The sequence below is a fragment of the Telopea speciosissima genome, chromosome 3 (genome assembly GCF_018873765.1).
Source record: "Telopea speciosissima isolate NSW1024214 ecotype Mountain lineage chromosome 3, Tspe_v1, whole genome shotgun sequence".
Lineage (NCBI taxonomy): Eukaryota > Viridiplantae > Streptophyta > Magnoliopsida > Proteales > Proteaceae > Telopea > Telopea speciosissima.
The window spans coordinates 16291627-16312447 of record NC_057918.1 but is presented as its reverse complement, the minus strand read 5'-3'; the positions used below and the strand labels follow the sequence as shown (position 1 = coordinate 16312447).

At 38.9% G+C, this 20821-nt stretch overlaps 1 protein-coding gene across 1 annotated transcript; it reads right to left on the bottom strand.

Annotated features, from left to right (window-relative positions):
- Positions 1 to 500: 500 nt before the first annotated feature.
- Positions 501 to 20455, bottom strand: LOC122654496 (ER membrane protein complex subunit 1). Its single transcript, XM_043848612.1, is given in 15 exon segments — positions 501 to 855; positions 857 to 937; positions 6290 to 6403; positions 6488 to 6682; positions 6832 to 6920; positions 7013 to 7238; positions 9555 to 9765; positions 9767 to 10275; positions 11391 to 12043; positions 12046 to 12182; positions 12287 to 12402; positions 12835 to 12950; positions 19648 to 19710; positions 19910 to 20037; positions 20328 to 20455. Coding segments are annotated over 15 exon segments (2919 nt in total). The 5' UTR covers positions 20429 to 20455; the 3' UTR covers positions 501 to 675.
- Positions 20456 to 20821: the final 366 nt, after the last annotated feature.

The following is a 20821-nucleotide window of genomic DNA, read 5'->3' as shown; positions in this document are numbered from 1 at the left end:
TCAATCAACCAACAATTCCTTTTCTTTATTGGGAAATCCTTCTCATTGCAATGTGATGTCTTTCTTAGTGGAGATTAGTCAACTCTATTCAAAAGCTAGTCTTGTCCCAACTACAACAGACAACATAGGGAATCTTTTTAACTTGCATGAAATAGCATTGCAGAAATGATCTTAGAGACCAACACGTTCAGAATTTATCCTTCTTGTGACACATTCAAAGGGAAATTATTCAAACTCGAAAAACAGCAGTTCTTGCAATCAGTTCAAAGATTTTGCTTTCAAGTACATATTGAAGATACGACAGATGTCATTTTGAAAATAGTAGAACATCCAACACTTTGGAGATGCTGTTTTCAACTTTGTATGGGGACACACCGACACAACGGCATTTGGGAAATGACCATGTTTCAAAAATATTTCTTAGAGACTATTGCAAGATTTTCTTGTGCATTTTCAGCTAACAAAACATAGAAATTGCAATGAAATTAAGATAAATATTAACACAAAAAAAGGGATTGCAACTAATTAGCAAAGGAAAAGAATTTTAGCATTACAAGTTGGGAGTCCTCTCAATCCTAAATTAGAATAACTAAGGGAAGAAAATCAAAAGCATGTTGATGTGGGGGCATTACAAAAAATTTGGGAGGAGACGAGGACACAAAAGGAGAGACCGACTCACCTCCATTTTTCCCTCAGTTTTTTCCTCTCAGACAGCACCCATTTTACAACGATTGCTGCAATGAGTGCAACTATTGTGATTAGAAGCAGAGCATAGTTGAAATCCTCAGTAAGTGAATCATAAGTCCACGAGGGTGCAATCATGGTAAAAAAGAGATCCATTCCATATGCAAAGACAAAGGGTGGTTGACTCCAGCTTAGCAGGAACCGTTAAAATGCCACGAAGCCCTTCCACTTGCAGCGAGTGTGTTACATATGACTGCATAAATGATCCGCATATCAGTAAAAAAAAACTTCATATCAAATGATAACTACAAAAGTACATTTGCTCAGAATTAAGAATCAAACCCCAATGATTTTCCAATTCAAACCGATCCCCCCCTCCCCCCCCCCCCCCCTTTATAAATTCAGCTTGTAAGCTGATAATAGCAAGGCTTTAAGTATCCTTCCGTATCCATCAATACTAAACGATACGTATCGTATCTTTAAGGTACCGATACGATACCTAAAAAAATTTGATATTAGTACATGTAACAAACCTCATCCTTTATATATAATAGATTGAATGCACTTGTTTCGTCGTACTTTGTTCTCCTTTTTATACATGATATATTTTACATATTACTTATTTATAGTGTTTTATGCTTCAAAACTGTGTTTTACATGTATCCTAAGCATTTCCATATGTTTCTTGAGTTAGGGGTGTCAATGGGCCAGGCTTGCCCTAAACCCTAGCCCAACCCTAGGAGCCTTAACCTAAACCCAGGCCCAGTCTGGCCCTGCCAAGGCCCAGCATACACTCAACCCAGCCTGACCCTGGCAGGGTTTTCCCAAGCCCGGCCCGGCCCAGATTGACTCTAAATACATTGGCCCATTGAGTTGTGAAACTAACAAAGCCCAATCACAGCCCACTTAACAAAGCCCAGGCTATAAAAAAAAAAAAAGGGCGTTTTTTGCAGAGAGATTGTTTCCAGAATTGAACCCATGACCACTTAGTCACAATGAAATAACCTTGAACATTGCACCAAGGCCCACTCTCTATATATTATTTAAATATATATTTATATAATACAGGGTCGGGCTGACCTTGCCAGGGTCAAGGCCTCAACCCAGGCCCGGCCCGGCCCTGCCAGGGCCAGGAAAACACTAAACCCAGCCCAGCCCTATATTAAACACAGGCCCGGCCCTGTCTGGGCTCAGGGTGGGTTTGGGCTTGTTGATTTTTTTTTACAGCCCTATTCTTAACCATTTGCACACGTATCTAGCATATCTTGCGTCTCTTCAATACGATATGTCTCTTAAAATCACACTTCCGAAACGAAACCTGATACTAATACTTTATATCCTGGAAAACAGAAACTCTCTTCTTCTCCCAGGCATGCAAACCACCTAGTACTGATGTAGTGCAAGGCCAGTCCAACCAGGCCCCTTAATGGCCCACATGGATTTGGTTATAGGCAGCCCAAACCAAGGCCTATTCTGGCCATTGGTTAAAGCCATCTTCAGGCCCATATTTGGGCACATGTGTTGGTGTTGAATAAGCCCACTGGTCTGGTCAAGCTTTTGCCCAAGAGAGCCATCGACCAGCAGTTCAGTAGGGAAGAATTTTTGTCAAGATTTGTGGGGCCCATAAGGCCCTTGCGAGGAGAAAAATCTGGGGGAGATTCAAAATTTTCAGATCTGGTGGGGCCCTTTCTGGCCATTGAGTGGAGGTATTCTGAAGTTGGGAAGCTAACTTGCGTCGGAGAGTCTTAGGAGATTTAGGACATATCCTGTTGGCCCGTACCAGATTGCATGGAGGAAGGATGCTGTTGGATCTCTTCCAGATTCTTATCTAGTTTTTATTTTTTAATTAAGTTTCTATTTCCATGTAAGTGTTAATTATTAGGAAGTAGGAATTTCTATTTTCTCTCTTTCTATTTCCTTGAAATGTTGAAGCTAGTTCTTACTTCTTAGCTTTCATGTAGCACACACATGCTATGGGTTACCGATTCTGCAACCTGATTTCTTACATTATTATAAATACAAGAAAGGAGAGGCATACCCATCGGGTCTGGAGGCCCTCCCTTCAATTCCTACCTGTGTCTATTTTTTATCGACTAAACAACTCAGCTTTGAGAGATATCGAAGCATAGTTTCTTCATTGCCGATCAATTAATTGGAGCACCAAAGCCTGGACTATTGAGTCCATCTGAAGCTGGTCCTGGAAAGCACATTGATGCAGATCTGAAGACCTACATCTGTAGGAAGAAGAAGTCCAAGTAGTTGCCATTTTAGTTGTAGTTGCTGTTTTAGTTTCCATACTTAGTTTATTTTTTATGTCTTTTGCTTAATTGAACCGGGTCCAATTTTGGTCCATCTGTTGGTTCAATTTAAGTGATTTGATTTTAGATTTTAAAATTAGTAAGTTGGGTCCACTTCTCTCCACGCATAAGAGAGTAGGTGTTTTGTTTTTTTTCAGTACAGCTAGGTGGACTTTTAGTCTCCTAGTCTGATTTGTATTACTTGGCGCTCAGGCCTTTAAATAAAGCAAATCATGGAGGCTCCTTTTTACCTCAAGCGACAACAAACCAAAAATAAATAAAAGAAGCTGCAGCTCTGCATCTTGTCTTCCTTGGGAAGAAAATCTTGTGTTTGATCAAGGTTTGAAGGAATCGATGTTTGATCCGATTAACACCTTGCGGTGGGAAGCCCAGGTGGGTCATTTGGTTACTCTTCTACATCTTCTACTACTGTGTTATTGCTTTGGAGATCTGAAATCAAGCTTTTACCATCAACAAGTCTAAATCTGAAAACATGCAACTAGATCTTCTTCCCTTCTAGAAGGTTGCATGTTACATGTTTTTTGAGAGAATTCCCCCCAGCCCAATCCAGCAATTAGAACCCTCTGAAATTTTGATCAAATCGTCCTCGTACCCTAAGAGAGAATCGATCCAAAATTTATCCCTATCCACCCAGCTGATTGCCTGATATTAGTAAATCCCCCATTCTACCCTTTGCCCCATTAATACACAGTTAAGTTTTCTTTCAACCCCATACCCGATTCTGTTTCTTAATCCAATTAACTAACTAAGATCAGAAATATCTCAACTCTGAGATCAGTGAGTTATTTCCACTTTCTAAACCCCAAACCAGTTTCTAAATTACCCTTTTACCCATCATTCCTATCACTACTAGGACTCCTCCATAACTCCAGACTTGGCCACCTGATTCCTGTTATACAATCCCCTACAATCTGACCTATTCTTTATTTGAAAGATCCTGTTTGGCTACTGGTTTGAGCAATCAAATCCAGTACAACATTACACAACTTCTAGCTTGCACCTGTACTGTGTTGGAGATTTCTGCTGCAACTTCAAGCCACTGTAATTACAGATCCAACCCACTGATACTGATCATATTTTGACAATCTGCTGACATCCTTAGAACCTTCCTTCACTGGTGGTTTTAGGGTGACCCGAAGGCTGGTCAAGCCACAACAGTGAGTTACAAATTGGACGCCATACTTTCTAATTTCAGAGATTCTTTGAAATCTGTTGATCCAGCCATCAGTTTGGGCTGAGATTTTCAGAAATTAAGCTAGTCTGAAAGTACTTCACTCGACAAGAAGTTCAACCTCATCCGAAGGGCTGACTTACTTGTTCTGTACCTGTTTATTTCCCTGGAAGTCAGCTTGTTTTCTGACAGCCAATAGTCTTGTTCTGGTTCTGTTTTATCTTGTCTGTGGCTGGACATTATTCGAAGCACTGTTAAACCTAGTTGTAGGTCTCAAGAGTCTATTACCTCATTGCTTATTTACTGTTAAGAGTTACTGGTATTTATATTGCTGGGAACCGGGGGTATAAAGAGTTGTTGTTAGCATTGAAAGATCATACTGTGGAATTAGTTCCTAATTGTCTAGATGGGAACTGGTTCTACATCAAGTACACTAGGGCATGAGGTTCAAGTTATTACAGGAAATGTATACTTTTTCAAGGTATCAAAGACTTAAAAAAATGTAAAGAAACATGATCACAAAAACCATAAAATGGCACAAATAGAGCCGTACCTTTTCCCTTTTCCCTTTTCCCATTCAATTTCTTCTCTTGCATAGGAACGTGTTTAAACAAAAGAGACAAGTTCATCAAATGAACTGAAATATATCTTGACCAAGCAGAGAAAGAGAGAGGGATTAGCTTTACTTTCATGAATTGTTTTGATATGTTGTCCATCAAGTTAAATAGAATACTCATTTTCCATGCCGTTCATTGTTTTCTGCTTTTTCTATTTAAATACAAACAACAGCTAACAGAAATGCATAAACAAGGCTCCTACATGCCCATCATTCTTTTCTGTAAACCACTAAATAATGCAGGCCCGGTTTAAATTTCGGCCAGAATTTAATATGGGTTTCAGTTGGGGCTGTTGGGCCCTAACTTTTGGGCTGATTGATGTATTGGGCCTCTTTTATAAGCCCATATGGGGTTTTAATTCTGAATACCAAATTACTATTTTGATATGAAACCCCAAATATAGGCTTATAAAATAGGTCCATTACATCAATCAACCCAAAAGTTCAGGCCCAACCCAAGTCTATATTAAATTCTGGTCCAAATTTAAACTGGGCCTGCATCACTAAGCCCTCTATTTTTGCCATGTGGACAGGATGATTTGACATTCAGACCACTAGATAGACATTGAACCGAGAAACTACTGATAGGCCACATGTCAATTTTTATGCAAGCCGCTCCCTTCGAATTCCCAATGGTACCTATTATTCAAATAGCTCACTTTCTCAAACAAAAAAAAAATTACAAAGTCTAGAATTCAATACATGATTAGGTGATTCAGTTGACAACATGTCCACCAAATTCATGCGGTAATCTGTTTGTCACGTTTTCAGTTATTGAGACTGTCTGGGGAATGTTTCCTACACGGACCCCTAAATTTATACCTGTAGAGAGGATCTGAAATAGAACATAAGGCTTGGATGATTAATTATCATCCAAGCATATCTATTTATAATCATGAAAAACAGAAAATAAAATTGCATGAGCAATGTGGGACTAAACCACATATAAGAGAGACATAATAAAAGGGAAAAAAGTCCAGAATACCCCCACGGTATTCTGGTCCATACAATCCAACAATACCTTTCGATATAGTCGCAGTCTTCATAATTTTTGTCTTCACCAGATTTCAATCATTTTACATTTGTACAAATTCTGACCAGAATCACATTTAGGAAGAAAATAAATAGGTTCTCTAGAGTGATTCTTCAAATTTCAGCCGTTTTAAAGTGGTTTATTAGAAGTGATTTTTTTCTCAACCTTAATAATCATAATCACTTCATTTTTGAGTGGGTCACTTACAGTAGAAACTTGTTTACTATTAGAATCACTAGTAAGCATCCAAGAAGTGCTTTCCATCACTCCAGAGAATCAGAAATGATGCCAAATAAAGCCATATTTGCCAACTACATTCTCTACCTGATTAAGTTACCAGTAGATCAGTATAGATTAAGTCTGTAAATTCACCTTCATGATCAAACAATTTGACATTTATTAAAAAGAAACAGATCTCAGCTATCAGTGCGGAATACTCTTAAGTACCAGGGAAGAGTGTAGCTCACCTGAGGGATGATTGGCAGTGAATCTGTCAGAGGCATAATTCCTTCTTCTCTCTCTGCATGAGTGAGATTGGTTGATCGTCGAGGATCTAGATAACGTTTATCAAATGCCAGCACCTGCAGAACATAAATTTCCATTCAGTGATTGCAAATACAGCTGTCACTCAGAAATCAGGATTTATTTTTCAGATTTCAGCTGACCTGATCACCAATGGTATCAATAAGAAGCTGCTTAGATGTTATACCCTTGGCTGTGGATGTCACTGCCATTGTTTTCACAGAATGGGTGAAAAAATAACTCTGGGATTTCATCACCACTTCTGGCCAAGAATATGAAGAAATGGGTGAAGCAAGATTGTGCTTTCCAAGAAAAAGCTTCCACACATCTTTGTTATCCTGTGGACAGTAGTCAATTTGGAAAACAATGGATTAATCTACTTGTCCCCCCTCCAAACAAAAAAAACAGAAGGGATTAATCTGGAATAACAAGTAGGATGTACAAAACTACAAAAGGGATGTATAAAACTGAGTTCAAAGATGCTTACCGCCCGAGACTGATCATAGATCTCAATCACTGACATCTCATATTTGTATGCTCTGAGATTGAAGTAATGGTACATAACCCAGCTCTCCACTAAAGACCTTCAGACAGAACAATGGCATGAGTGAAAAAATCAGTCTTTAGTCCTAACAAATGCCCGAAGAGAAAGTTAAAGATAAGCACACTTACAGCATGAACAGGCCCCTGTGAACCAAGGTGAGTCATGCGGTGCAATATTCAACCAGTTACGGTATCGATAAGATAGACGACTAACCAAGACTCCTCTGGAGTCACCAATCCAATAGTACAGTAGGCCTTAGGTGCAACAGTTGCTACGAAGAGCAGGTTTCTGGATATATATTTGAACATCACATCCTGATCTGCTATTACCTTTGCTTGAGTGTGAACCACCTAGAGATAAAATTATAAAAAGACTTACAGCTAGCATATTGAGCATGGGTAACTGTAACACATTTAACAAGAAAATCAACATGTATCCAAGTTAAAAACATTTAACCAGATTGCTATTGAACAAAATCGGAACAATAACTACATTTGCATCCAGGTTCTATATATACTTCCACACAGTTCAATGTATTTCATAATTGTCAAGCGCACGCACACACACACACACACATCATATCTCGTCACTGGTTGACCTCATCAAGGTCCTTCCTCTCCGTGACCAGCAGAAGCATGCTTATATAATACATGTCAAATCTCATCAATGAAAGGTTCTTGGTACTCGTGGCCTTATATTATTTTGATTTCATTTTACAGACAATTAGAACTTGTCACTTGGATAATGGTTGAAAGGGTCAGAGGCTCATATTTTCTAGTACTTAATATTTAGGCTTTAGAGAATTCAATCTTAACATCACAAAAGAATGAAATAGGTCTGTTTTGTAAAACCAAATTTCTCATACATTTTGTAAATCTGACAATAAGAAGTTAGGTGTACATCTGACGTCATTCTCCCTATATACTGAGGTTGTTCCCCTGCGTTCTTATTAATACAATCATTTAACATACATATCGGCAAAAAATAAACCTTAATTAGTAGAGAAAGAGACCTTTTTCTTCTTCAAATGTACTTCACAACCTTCAATCTTCTTCCATTAGGTCTTCCAGTTGATGATAGAAGTCCATTAGATCTTCAAGGTGTGTTTACTTCCATGGTATAGCCTCTATTGGAACCCTCTATTTTTCTAGGGTTCCAAAGAGAGGAACAAAGGATGTGGAAGCTTGGTCGACTCTCAAACCAAGCTCTGGTACCAATTTGGAAATAATATAAGGATCGAATCAAGAGATGAGAAGAGGAGAAGAAAGGAAGACAGAAAGAACTGTGCAACCGGAATAATGGAGAGGGATGATATCTCTCCCCTATTTGATTTATTAACATCATATTAGGAATTAAATACACCTCCTTAGGGAGGTAAAAGGTAAAAAGTAAAAAATACAAAACAAGACAAACATAATAATAAACCAGTACCCAAAGTACCCTTATTACATAAACTGTAACCGAGGAATAATTGTGGAGGTGAGGTGAAATAAACAAAGAAGAAACAAATCGTTAAAGGAGGTCGTTAACGACTCAACAGAACCAGCGGAAGACCTGGTTCGATTCAGAAGGTATATCTCTTTTGTAAGAACTTCAATCAAAATGAAATTTTAGGATTAGATTCCTAAGCCGGAGACCTCTTGAATGCAACACATAGCAGATCAAATCATCGACCAATAAAATAATAATAAACCTCTGAAACTGTTCTGGGATGAATGAACAGTACCAGCTTTAAACTTGACTCTGTAATTCACAACTCCTACCAGATTTGGGGCTCAACTTCGGCAGGATGGGTCTTCCTAAAGTAAGTAGATGATTCCCAAATTCTGAGGACAAAAGAAAGAGGGATTCAGGAGATCAACCTCAAATTTGAGGCTGTTATTATAGCTGGAAAACAGAGTATGGTGGAGAAGATTTAAGGAACTCAGGTAGAAGAGAAGAAAGAAGCGACACAAGAAGAGAAAGGTCTCATAGGAGAGGCGGGAGAGAGAGAGAGAGAGAAAAACTCACAAGCACTGGCCACACAGGCACCAAATGAAATCCAAATTCATTCCATTCTCAAAACTATCTATCGTTGAGTACAAGCTTGTATTTAAAGAGAAAATAAAAGGCTCCTAATTAGACTCTAAACCTATAATGGATTCAAACTCTAAGACTAAAAATAAAGTTCCAAGCTAATTTGGACTTTCAATCCTACATAGCTAACATCAATGAAGAGATAATTAAATAAACTTCAAATCACAAAATATCCCATTAAATAGAAAATATCTTAGACAACCCTATTGAACCATAAAACCAGGTTTGCACTTGGTCCACCTCGCAGCGGGTTTCCAAACCAAGCCAAGATGGTCCAACCATGGATGTGCACCTGCATCAGTTTTTTATTTTGAAAATTGAACTGTTCACTAATAAAAAGCAATGCTGTCTGTCTTCTCCAAATGTCACACTATACTCCATTTTAAACAAACTGAAATATAATTGAGCAGAGACTACCTCAACCAATAAGGAATAAACTACCCAGAAGAACCAGGAGGCCTAAATAACAATTTATAAAACAATATGCTTTACTGGCATAAACATTAAAAGAAAATATTTATAATCACCATAACAGCAAGAAAATTGCATCGGGGAAGAATACAAGGATATTACAGAAAAAGAAACCAAACCTCATTCAATTTTCTCATTGCAGTTGAAATAATCTTCTCTGACTCCGAGGGGAATACAATAGACCACAACTCTCGAGTGTTAAAGCAGAACTTTTCTGTCATGCAGTTGGTATGTAATGCATGCCCTCTAATAATGTCTTTCTCAGCTTCAACAGAATACCAATATACGTTTGGAAGCTCACTTTGAAAAGTTTTAAAGGCTTCAAATGTGGGGATATAAATGTGCAAGTCCACCAGCATCTATAAGCAGGTGAAGCCGCTGTTCTGCTGAATCTGTAAATGGCAGTGGGATAACCTGAGCTATGGAATGAGCAAGGCTCAAAGAATTTAGCACTTTCCCAGTATACGAATCAACAAATGAGAGAACACCCAGAGCATCGGAACCAAGTCCACATCTCCCGACCACAAGAATGGATGGATTCTCATCCATTGCATGATGATGAGGAACCTGCCACTGATATATATTAAGGCCAGTGGGATACTGACAGGCTTCTGATTTATGAAGAGAAGATAGTAAAAGAGACCAAACAACTTGTCCATTTCCTGTGTGCAGAGCGAAAAGCTTCCCTGCTCTAGTGAGTACTATCAAAAGCTTTCGAAAGCAATTGTGGTCTCTCGTCATCTTGCTCTTCTCAGAGCTTTTCAACCTCATTCCTTGAATAGCCACTATGTCATTGGGGCTTGCAAGCATTAAAGTATCTTTAAGCTTTAGTATGTGTCCCTTTCGCACCATAATACAACAAAACCATGTCAGGATGGAACTAGTAAAAGGGGCACAGTATAAACTTATCTTTTAACTAGGCACTTCTTAAACATAAGTACAAATGCATCATAGAATATAACTGCAAACAGAATTTCTAACAGTAGGACAACACAATTCCTAGTTCTGTCGCATCATTGGCCTTTCCCCCATCTCCTCAACGGCCAAGATGCCCAGTTTCTAAAGAAATAACTGATTTCCATCACTCGAAAAGAAAATGTTTGCCTTTCAAGAATGTAACCCATGAATGAGAAAACACAGAAATTATTTCATCATACATCAGTAGCTTTATAGGTGGATGCTGAAGGTGGAAAGCTAGGGAGAAAATCTATGAAGTTATGGAGGTAATCCAGAAAGCAACTAATTAAATAATAGGCCTGCACCTTTTCATCAAATTCCAGTCAATACTGAATGATAATTAATGAATTTATTTTATTTTTTAATTATTTATTTACTTTCTTTTGGGTGGGCAAAGGGTAGGATGATGGGAACTCCCAAAAGAAAAGGCATTACTATTAGAACCTGTTCTCCCTTTTCTCCCAGTCAAAGGAATCATCTCAAAATTCTGGATTAAAAGTAAAGAAAGTAAATTGCAGGCAACTGACATACTCATTTAGAAGCACCCCTAAGTTGATACTACTTCACAAGACAGTGAACCAAGACTAGAAAATTGGCATTGCTAAGGTAAGAATGTCGAAAAATTCAGACAATCTGCACAACAAAAACAATAACACTTTTTGTTGAATCCCTAACACAAATTAAACAATGCATCCTATTTCGACTAAGTCATCCAATCTTCCCACAGGTAACAGGAAAAGAGCTTCTTATAAGGCATAAATATGCTTAAGCCAGTGCACTTCTTAACTATCAAAAGGTCACCAAGAGTTCACATCTAATCAGGTAATTTCTAATTCATAACAATTAATAGTGAATTGTGCATCTTCTCTGGAAAGGTAAATGGTCATGGCCGATGATTCCTCAACAAGCAGGGGATGCACTGAATTTACTTGATGAAGTTCATGGAAGTACAGTATAGCTAGTTCCATTATAAGGAATGACCAAAATGAGGAGCACACCTTCAGCAATTCGAAGAGGTAGTGTTCCACTTTGGCAACTGATACTCCGTCCTTTTCCACAGGAAGTTCTGAAGTTGTCACATCAATAACCGAACCAAGCCCATCTTCCCTACTCCACACAATCTTTCCCTGTTGTAGCAACAGAAGCGAATGATCTTCCATGACAATCAAGGCCCTAAACCCATAAGAGCCGCCTGTTCTAATATAGTTGTTGATGAAAACCTTCTGTACGAGGCCCCTTTGAGGATCCATTTCAAAGCTTTCAAGTAAATTACTGTTCCAGTCATTATCAAGCTTCACTGTGAGCTGAATCCTACTTCCTTCATGTTGAACCAATGCAAAAGCTTTTTGGCCCTCAGAGAATGAAAGAGGATCACTAAAAGCTACTGGATATTTAAATTTCTCTATCACTTCTAGCTTGTTTTCCCCCAACAGCCTAAGGAACATTGCAAAAGAACCTGTTTTTAGTGCAAATACCCCGGTAAGCTTTGTAGGCAATATTCTTGCCACCCCAAACGAACCTGGAACAAGATCTGGAATATGTGTCAGGTGAAAGCTGATATCTCCATCCCGATAGCTTATCACCACTACATTTGACCCAGTGGAGTCCAATGTCACAAGGATGTCATTAGAGACAAATGAGATTTCTCCAGAAAAGCTGCACTCCCATGCTCAAGTAGCTCGCCAGTTTTAGCATTAATCTGGTATGTATGAAACTGTGATGAACCAACAAATCCTACAACATATATGATATCACTGTCAACATGCTGAAAGATTCGCTGAATCTCTAAGCTGCAGGAATAATAGCACAAGACAGCTAATAAGGAGACATTGAGCCCGAAGATTGTCAAGGAAACAAAAAACATTTAACCTGTCAAACAACAAAGTTGGCTAACCTCTCTGTGGTCAACTCTCTCTTCCAAAGAACCTCTCCATCAATGCTTGAAATAGCATGGAGACATTGTCTACCGAAAACAAAAATTATGTTGTCCTTATCCAGTTTGAAGTTCATCTGCAAGATTTAACCATCTGATGTCAAGTTTCAGACAAAAATTGGGGGAAAGAATTGCATTTCGAGAACTTTGCAAAGTGACACTTTGGTCATTCTAATCATTTTATACATGGGGAATTCCCTTCATGGGCTATAAGTGACGCTTCTCCCCTTGTTTTCAAATAGCACTGACCAATTTAAACAAGTTTCAAAGCACTATTTTGAGACATAGCAGTGTTGGATTTGATTAAAAATCAAAGCATGAACAGGTGATGATGTAGACAACATATCCACAAAGTTTGAGCACCAATAGGCAAGGCCACATGGGAGAGAAGCCAACAGACACAGCAGGAGAGAGAAAGAGACCAAAAGAACAGTTAATTAGATTTATAACCACATAAAATGTTAATCATAGAGCACATGTAGTAATATCATAGGACTTCATATACTAACCAATAGAAATGTCTTTGAGGGTTTTGAACCCTGAACGAGAGACTCCCACACCATCTGCCCATTGGGAAGGTTCCATGCTCTTAAAATAGTACCCTCTGATGAAAGGGTAATGAAATCTGAAAGAGAAAAAAATGTTCATACATTATATCAGTTATTTCAGTGCCAAATAATTTCAGCTTCCAATTTCATAACGCCCACGCCATCATCTTCATAACAGCAAAAAAGGCTATTATGATAATCAATGCTTCACTAAGAGCCAAGTCTAAAATTCAGTACCAATGTTTCACACCAAGAGCCAAGTGTAAATCAAGCAATCAGCTCTTATCTACTTCTAAAGCCTACAAATCAAATTACATTTGAACCAATTTCTTGTAGGTCTAAGGGTTATAATTTACACCTGATATAGGACCTAGGTCTTCCACCTCCATCACTTCCTTGTTTGAACTCATTAGCCCCCTTAATAAGAGATTTTATTAAGAGGCCTTCTGAAAAACAACAATACAAAGCCTCAAAAAACAGAGGCTATACAAAAAGACTGAAACACTAAGCAAAAAACAATCACCAGTCACACCTAATGTTAGCTATGGAGAAGTCAGAAAATTATTTACCAATAGACGCCCACAGGATGATCTTCTCCTTAGCTTTGGAGTCACTCTATATGCCAGCCTGGGCTGCCTAGCATGGCTGAGAAAGCCTAAACTCTTCAGAAGCCACATCCCAGGTGATGTGGAAACAAAAAGTCCTTCATGCCCAATGGATCCTTTCCATCAACCCAACTTGCATTTGTGATTCAACGTAATTTTTCCACTGTCAAGGATAGTTTCGAATTTCAGTCTAAAATAGGTGACTTCAGTACTGCTTCCCCACCGAGGGGGTTGATGCAATCTCGGGTTCCACAACCTTCATTATAGATCGCTATGGGCTCACAAGAATGATAAATAATTCATGTCAATAATACAGTGGCAGTTTCATAATTTTGGAAGCAAATCAGCGCCTTATATTTTAAGTAATAAGTGAAAGGACCAAACTGTAAATAGTGTGTGAGAAGATCTCTTCTGGAATTACAAATCGAATTTGGGATAAAACAGAATAAGAGGGCTTTAAATGAAAACAACAAACAGAAGTGCATATTTGAAATTTTGGAAGTTGGTTCTTCTCATTCACGATATGAACAACAATCCAGCAGTAACCCAACCCCCTTTCGGATGATGGAACTCACTCCACGAGTTCGATCACCCTGAAACTTTAGGAGGAACCGAAGAAGTCAATAACCCTCAACCCTATGAAATCCATGCAACAATCCTTCGTTTCAATAATCTGAAGTGAGGATGGGTGGAACCATAGTTGTCACTGCGTCTAGGCAACCAAGGCGTTGGAGGGGGCCTGGACGCAAGGCAACACCAACAAGGCGACCAAGGCGCTTGGATATGCCTACGCAACGCCTTGACAACTATGGGTGGAACTTTTCAAACCAGCAGAAGACTTATGGTACCCAAGCACAGAATATTGAACCTGAAGATGAGAATGCTGAGTCAACAAGTCTGAGACCCAAGAGACAAGTGTGGAAACCTGATTGGCTACAAGATTATCAAACTAACTAATTAGTCAGTCAAGTGGTATAGTTGTTAGACCAGTCCACGTGGGTAGTTAAAACAGGTTATCTCTTGTAAACAGAGTAGTTAGTTTGGGATTTAAATACAAGGTCTGTAATCGACAAGTCATTGAGAAATAAATCAAGATTCTTCTTCTTCATCTCCTTCTTTCTGAGTTTTTAGGAGTTTTCAGCTTCTTGAACTCGAATCAAGGATCATTTGGTGCTTTCATTGCTTCTTCACCATGGCTGACGGTACCCGCACAAGACAGACCGAACTCGCTCTAGAGAAGAACTCTTCCAGATGGCTGATATGCAGCAACAGATGCGTGAAGAGTTCTTGTCGGTCCTTCTTCCTATACAGCAAAAATTGGAGTACCTAACTGCAGATCTGGAAGTTAATCGGGGTTCTTCCTCGCATTCCTTCAAGCAGAATCTACAAGCTCCATCATCTTCAACTCATTTCAAAGCAATCAGAATGTAATTTCCTCGATTTAATGGCAACAATCCATCGGACTGGCTTTTCAAGGTAGATTCTTTCCATCAAATTCCAGAAATCCAAAAGCTCCCTATGGTACCGTTTCATATGGATGGACCTGCATCTAGCTGGTTCCAGTGGATGACTCATACCAAGCAGTTGTGGTCATGGCCAGAATTTGAGGTCGCTCTCAGATTTCTTTTTGGGCCTTCGCCTTATGACGATCCTCAGAGATTGCTCACTAAACTGACGCAGACCAAATCGCCTTTTTCAGCAAAAAATTGTATCCTAAAATGCAGCGAGAATCAACTTATATCAGGGAATTGCATGCTATCACCACCGCAGCGGCCAAGTGGCGACAGTACTTGTTGGGAGCAAGTTTTATATCCTCACTGACCAAAAAAAGTTTTATTCAAACCCCTGCCCAGCAGTATTATCTGACTAAGCTCCTTGGTTATAAATATGAAATTGCTTACAAACCTGGGAAGGAAAACGCAATTGCTGATGCTTTATCTCGGTTGTACACTCAATGCACAAGTGAGCCATCAGTCATGACCATTTCTGTTTCCATTTTTCAATTTTTAGATCAGCTGAAGCAAAAGCAGGAGAAGGACCCTGATATCCTACATTGAAAAGCCAGCATCTCTTCCCAACCGCATCAAATGACACCATGGTCAGAAAGGGAGGGACTCCTCTACTACCATGGTAAGTTACATATAGGTGCACATTCGGAGCTCAAACACTTGGTTCTTCGTGAATATCACTCTACTCCAACAAGTGGTCATGCTGGTATACAAAGAACTTACATCCGTTTGGCTACGAATTTTTATTGGAAAGGTATGAAACAAGATGTGCAATCGTTTGTACAGCAATGCCTCCCATGTCATCAGACTAAGAGCATCACACTTCCACCAATTGGTTTGTTACAACCTCTGCCGGTTCCAGAGCAAGTTTGGGAGGATATCAGTATGGATTTCATCACCCATCTTCCCCCCTCCAATGGTTTCAGTGTTATATTGGTAGTGGTGGACAGATTTTCAAAGTTTGCTCATTTTGGCCCTTTACAAAAGCATTACAATGCTGGAAAAGTGGCTGCTGTTTTTGCAGACATTGTGTGTAAAACACATGGTTTTCCTCGATCTATTGAAAGCGATAGAGATGTCATTTTCTTAAGTCAGTTTTGGCAGGAGCTGTTCAAATTACAAGGAACTGAACTACGGATGAGTTCGGCCTATCACCCTCCAAAGGACTGACAATCTGAGTCGCTCAATAGGTGTCTTGAACAATAACTTCAGGCATTTGTGGCAGACCATCCAGCACATTGGTGTAAATATCTAAGCTGGGCCGAATTTCACTATAATACAGCGTTCCATTCATCCATTGGAATGACTCCTTTTGAAGGGACTTTTGGGAGACTTCCCCCTTCCATTCCAGTATATTGTCGTGGCAGTACTAAGTTGGAGGCTTTGGATCATAACCTGGGTACTAGAGCTGAAATTTTACAGCAACTCAAAGTTCATTTACACTCTGCTCAAGCTAAAATGAAGGCCAAGACTGGTCTTCACAGAACCAATATTCAGCTCGAGGTGGGTGACTATGTCCTTGAGAAGCTTCAACCATATAGACAAACAACTGCAGCAAATAGAGGCACCAACAAGCTTAGTAAGAAGTACTTCGGCCCCTTTCGAACCATCAAGAAAATTGGCAATGTTGCTTACAAACTGCAGCTCCCCACTGGTTCAAGGATTCACCCTGACTTTCATGTTTCTAAGCTCAAACCTTACAAGGGAGATCGTTCCACTATTACTGCATGTTTCGAATTGCCAGTTAACAGTGAGGCCACACAGCCCAAGTTTGAACCCTTAGCCATCATTGGTGAACGAACAATATGGAGGCAAGGTTCTTGGGTTCCTCAATGTTTAGTTCAGTGGAATAATTTGGCCTTGGAGGAGGCTTCTTGGGAGGATACCACTGCATTTCAGAGACTGTACCCTTCTCTTCACCTTGAGGACAAGGTGTTTTTCAATGGAGGTGGGAATGATACCCAAGCACAGAATATTGAACCTGAAGATGAGAATGCTAAGTCAACAAGTCTGAGATCCAAGAGACAAGTGCGGAAACCTGATGGCTACAAGATTATCAAACTAATGAATTAGTCAGTCAGGTGGTACAGTGGTTAGACCAGTCCACGTGGGTAGTTAAAACAGGGTATCTCTTGTAAACAGAGTAGTTAGTTTGGGATTTAAATACAAGGTCTGTAATCGACAAGTCATTGAGAAATAAATCAAGGTTCTTCTTCTTCATCTCCTTCTTTCTGAGTTTTTAGGAGTTTTCAGATTCTTGAACTCGAATCAAGGATCAACTTCTGAGTAGAATTCTCAATTACTCCCAATTGTACCAAACTCTACAATTCAGATCTCCCTCAGGTATGGATTCAACTCCCAAAAGTTCAGTTAAACAGGATTTGGAACAAGAGAGTTATTTTTTATTCTTGTTAGTTACCAAACTAACGAGAGAACAAGGCAGCAGTCAATAAATTGAAACAATTTCAAACTGGAAAGAAAATTTAGGGGAGGAAGGATAGAATATCGAAGAAGAATATAACGGAGAGAAGGGAAGACACACCTGTGAGGATGTATCGTCAGCAGAGAAGGGGAAGAAAAATAATCTGCTAACCTGTTTAGCACGACAGTAGATCTCAGCAGCAGACAAAACCATATAAAATTTTCAAATTCTAATCTGAATATGACGATTGTTTGCAAGCATATTTAAAGACTTGTAACAGAAACTAACCTATTCAAACTCAATGACTGGAGTGGAGTTTGTATCAAACTCCACAACTATATCCTATGAATATACCAACATGAATAAAATATGAAAATTACAAAGCAACCCCTAATTAACCTTAGTGAACCAAGCAACTGCACCAGGGGGAGGGAGAAGACTTCAGTCAAAACACTTCAAGTTCAACTGAAACTGAAATTAAAATCAATTCAAAGAGTTTGGTCAAGATTGAGAACAGTCACACCAAAACGACAAATATTTAGGCAGCACTGAAATCAAAACTAAATCACTGAAATATGGTTAGTTTCAAATTTAGGTTTGTTTGCTACAGATCTTTTGAATGCAGTACTTGTGACTTGGAATAGAAACAATACAATTCCAAGCTTGTTTGGTAGAAAGTAGGATTTTGTGTATCATTAATTTGCTTACTATCAACTTCTGGTAGTTTCTTTATGTGAAAGCAAGTTCAAGTTTCTCAAGAACTATAAAATGTGAAACCCTAGACGGTTCTTGGGTAAACTCTCCGTTGCCATATCCCCATCCAAATCCTCTCCCTCGTGCCTAACTCTCTTCCTGCTCTCGTTCTCCTCCTAGTTCTACTGTCTTCCCCCTCCTAGACTAGATTAGACTCAAATCCATCCCATTGTTAAACCCAAACTACCAAAAATATCCACAGAAGTTATATGTCAGCTCTCACCTGATGGTAAAAGCTTTGGTATTACTTTCCTGTGTTTGTTTGCCCATGATTAGTTTTCCATCCTTTTTTGCAGATTCCTTCTGTTTCGACTGCCTTGCTAACCTCTCTTCTTCTTTTTTTCGGTGCAATATGATTGTTTTCCATGAAATAAAAATCTAAAATATCCCAATTTCCACAAAATAGAAGGGAAAATAACAAAAACCAAAAACTATTTGTCCAAATAATCCTGCCACCAAGCTCAACTTTTTGCTCGTTTTAGCATTGGCCTAAAGAAACTCTCAAGTGGACCTGTTCAAATGCAGACTTCATCTCAGGCTTGTAAACAAGATCAAAATCAATAGCCAGATCCCTGTCATGCTTCCTTAACCAATAGATCTAGTTGTTATAGATAGTCTTGTTCAATCAAACATCTTCTTTATCCCCTTTGGTTCTTCACTTCTTTTCAACTTCTTGAGAGACTTTATCTTTTATACCCTCAAACTAAGCAATGACTATAATCACAAATTTTGCTCCCACTTTCAGATACATCAACATTGATGCTGTCTCATCCATTTTTGGTGTTGACTGTACTGTAGGATTGGACCACCAGTTAATATATAATGTAAGAAACAATTCTCTGCATTACATGTAGCATACAAGTCATCCACAAATTGATTCCTAACACTACAGGCAGGGATTTACGGCTCAAGATCGTGATCTAGATAGGCCACTAGCAATCCTGATTGGATCCCAATCCATATCAATCAATCGTTGGTATCATGGGCGAAAAAGTTCAAAAATCCCTAAAGAAATCTGCGAAAAACAAAATGGTACATTGGTACCAGCATCAGATTGCTGGATCGGTCTCAGCAGATTCTGATACCTGAAACCTTGATTGCATGACAATACTTCAAGGGAACAACCTCACAAACAGTGCCTCCATCATATCTTCTCTTAAACTGAATAGTGCACCTCGTTTCCATCCCATTCAACCATTGACAAGAACCATCCAGAATAAAATAACAAAACAGCAGGTGTTTATAAATAAAACAATGTACATTTAGCCGGATTACACAAAAAGCAGGCTCAGATATCAATACAGAGATAAAAACGATGCTAGTAGCTTGCCTCAAATTTTAGATGCAACTGTAAATGACAGCCAATGCAAGAGAGATGTATTCCGACCAAATCGCAAGCTTTTGCAGAAGATGTAATAATAACAATTTTTACGAACAGAAGATAATTTACAGGAAAAAGAAGCTTTAGACATAAAGATATAATTACATTTTCCGAGGGCAATTTCAATTTCATCGATGATGTCATCAGCCCCAAGAACATGTCTCCAAGCTGCATTGAAACAAAACGATATTTCAGTAAATCTACTTCTTTAACAAAGTAATAATTGGAAATTATGAAATTTCTATACTACAATAGGTTCATGGGAACCATTTCATCAATTTGATTCCTACCAATTCTAGGTAATAACAGAACAGAAAAATTGGAAAGTGGAACAACTTTTTCATGTGGAATGTAAAGGTAAACTTACAAATGTCCCCCCTGCGGAGATCAAGTGAAGCAATAACATTCTCCTCTGTAGAAACCAGAACACGCTTTCTCCCCGCCTTCTGAGTATGGAAGACCGCATGCTTTACTTTACCTATGTACTGTTGATACCTGCAAAATAGAATTAATCATGCAGTTCTTCAGTAAGTGGGGAGTTATCTGATACAGTAGTTATCAAATTAATGGAAACACATTTTCTTTCAAATGATATGTTCCAATTATTTTAGTTGTTCGCAAATTCGGAAGAAATAGCTTAACCTCCAGTGCAGAGAGCTGTGATTCGAAAATTTTTAACAGAGAATAACAGAAGGATGTTCGACTGAAGTAAAAGCGAAATTAAATTCAGAAGCTAATGAGAGAAAACACAGAATCGATGAAAGGAAAAGTGAAAAAATAAGAACCAATCCATGAGCCCTACTTGATCTTCATACAAAGCAGAACTAAGGTTTAGAGATAATGAAAGAAACGTTAGAAGCAGAGAAAGCCTAAGCAACACGGTCATTTCGTTTAACGTTCAGTAACCTAATCGAGAGAGGGAGACAGACAGAACTACATGAGCGGGCGAGTTTACATGGGAGAGGGAGGCTATGCCACATGGCAAACCATGAAATCCCATGGTTTTCATTTACGTGTCAACTTTAATCTCATAAAGTGTGGTATCCAGATCGTCTACGGCCTGCCTGACCGTAGCGGCCACAAGCAGGGGTAAGGCGGTCATTGCGCCTCACCTCATTAGTGCGCTGCTATGGCCACTATGGGCAGCAGGCCATAGGCAATCACAATCCTAAAGTGTGTTGATCGGTTGGATTCGATTTCAATTTGGTTTAAGATACAATACAATATATATATCGAACCAAAATCGAATAATTTTATGACTTTAATTAAAAGCGAAACC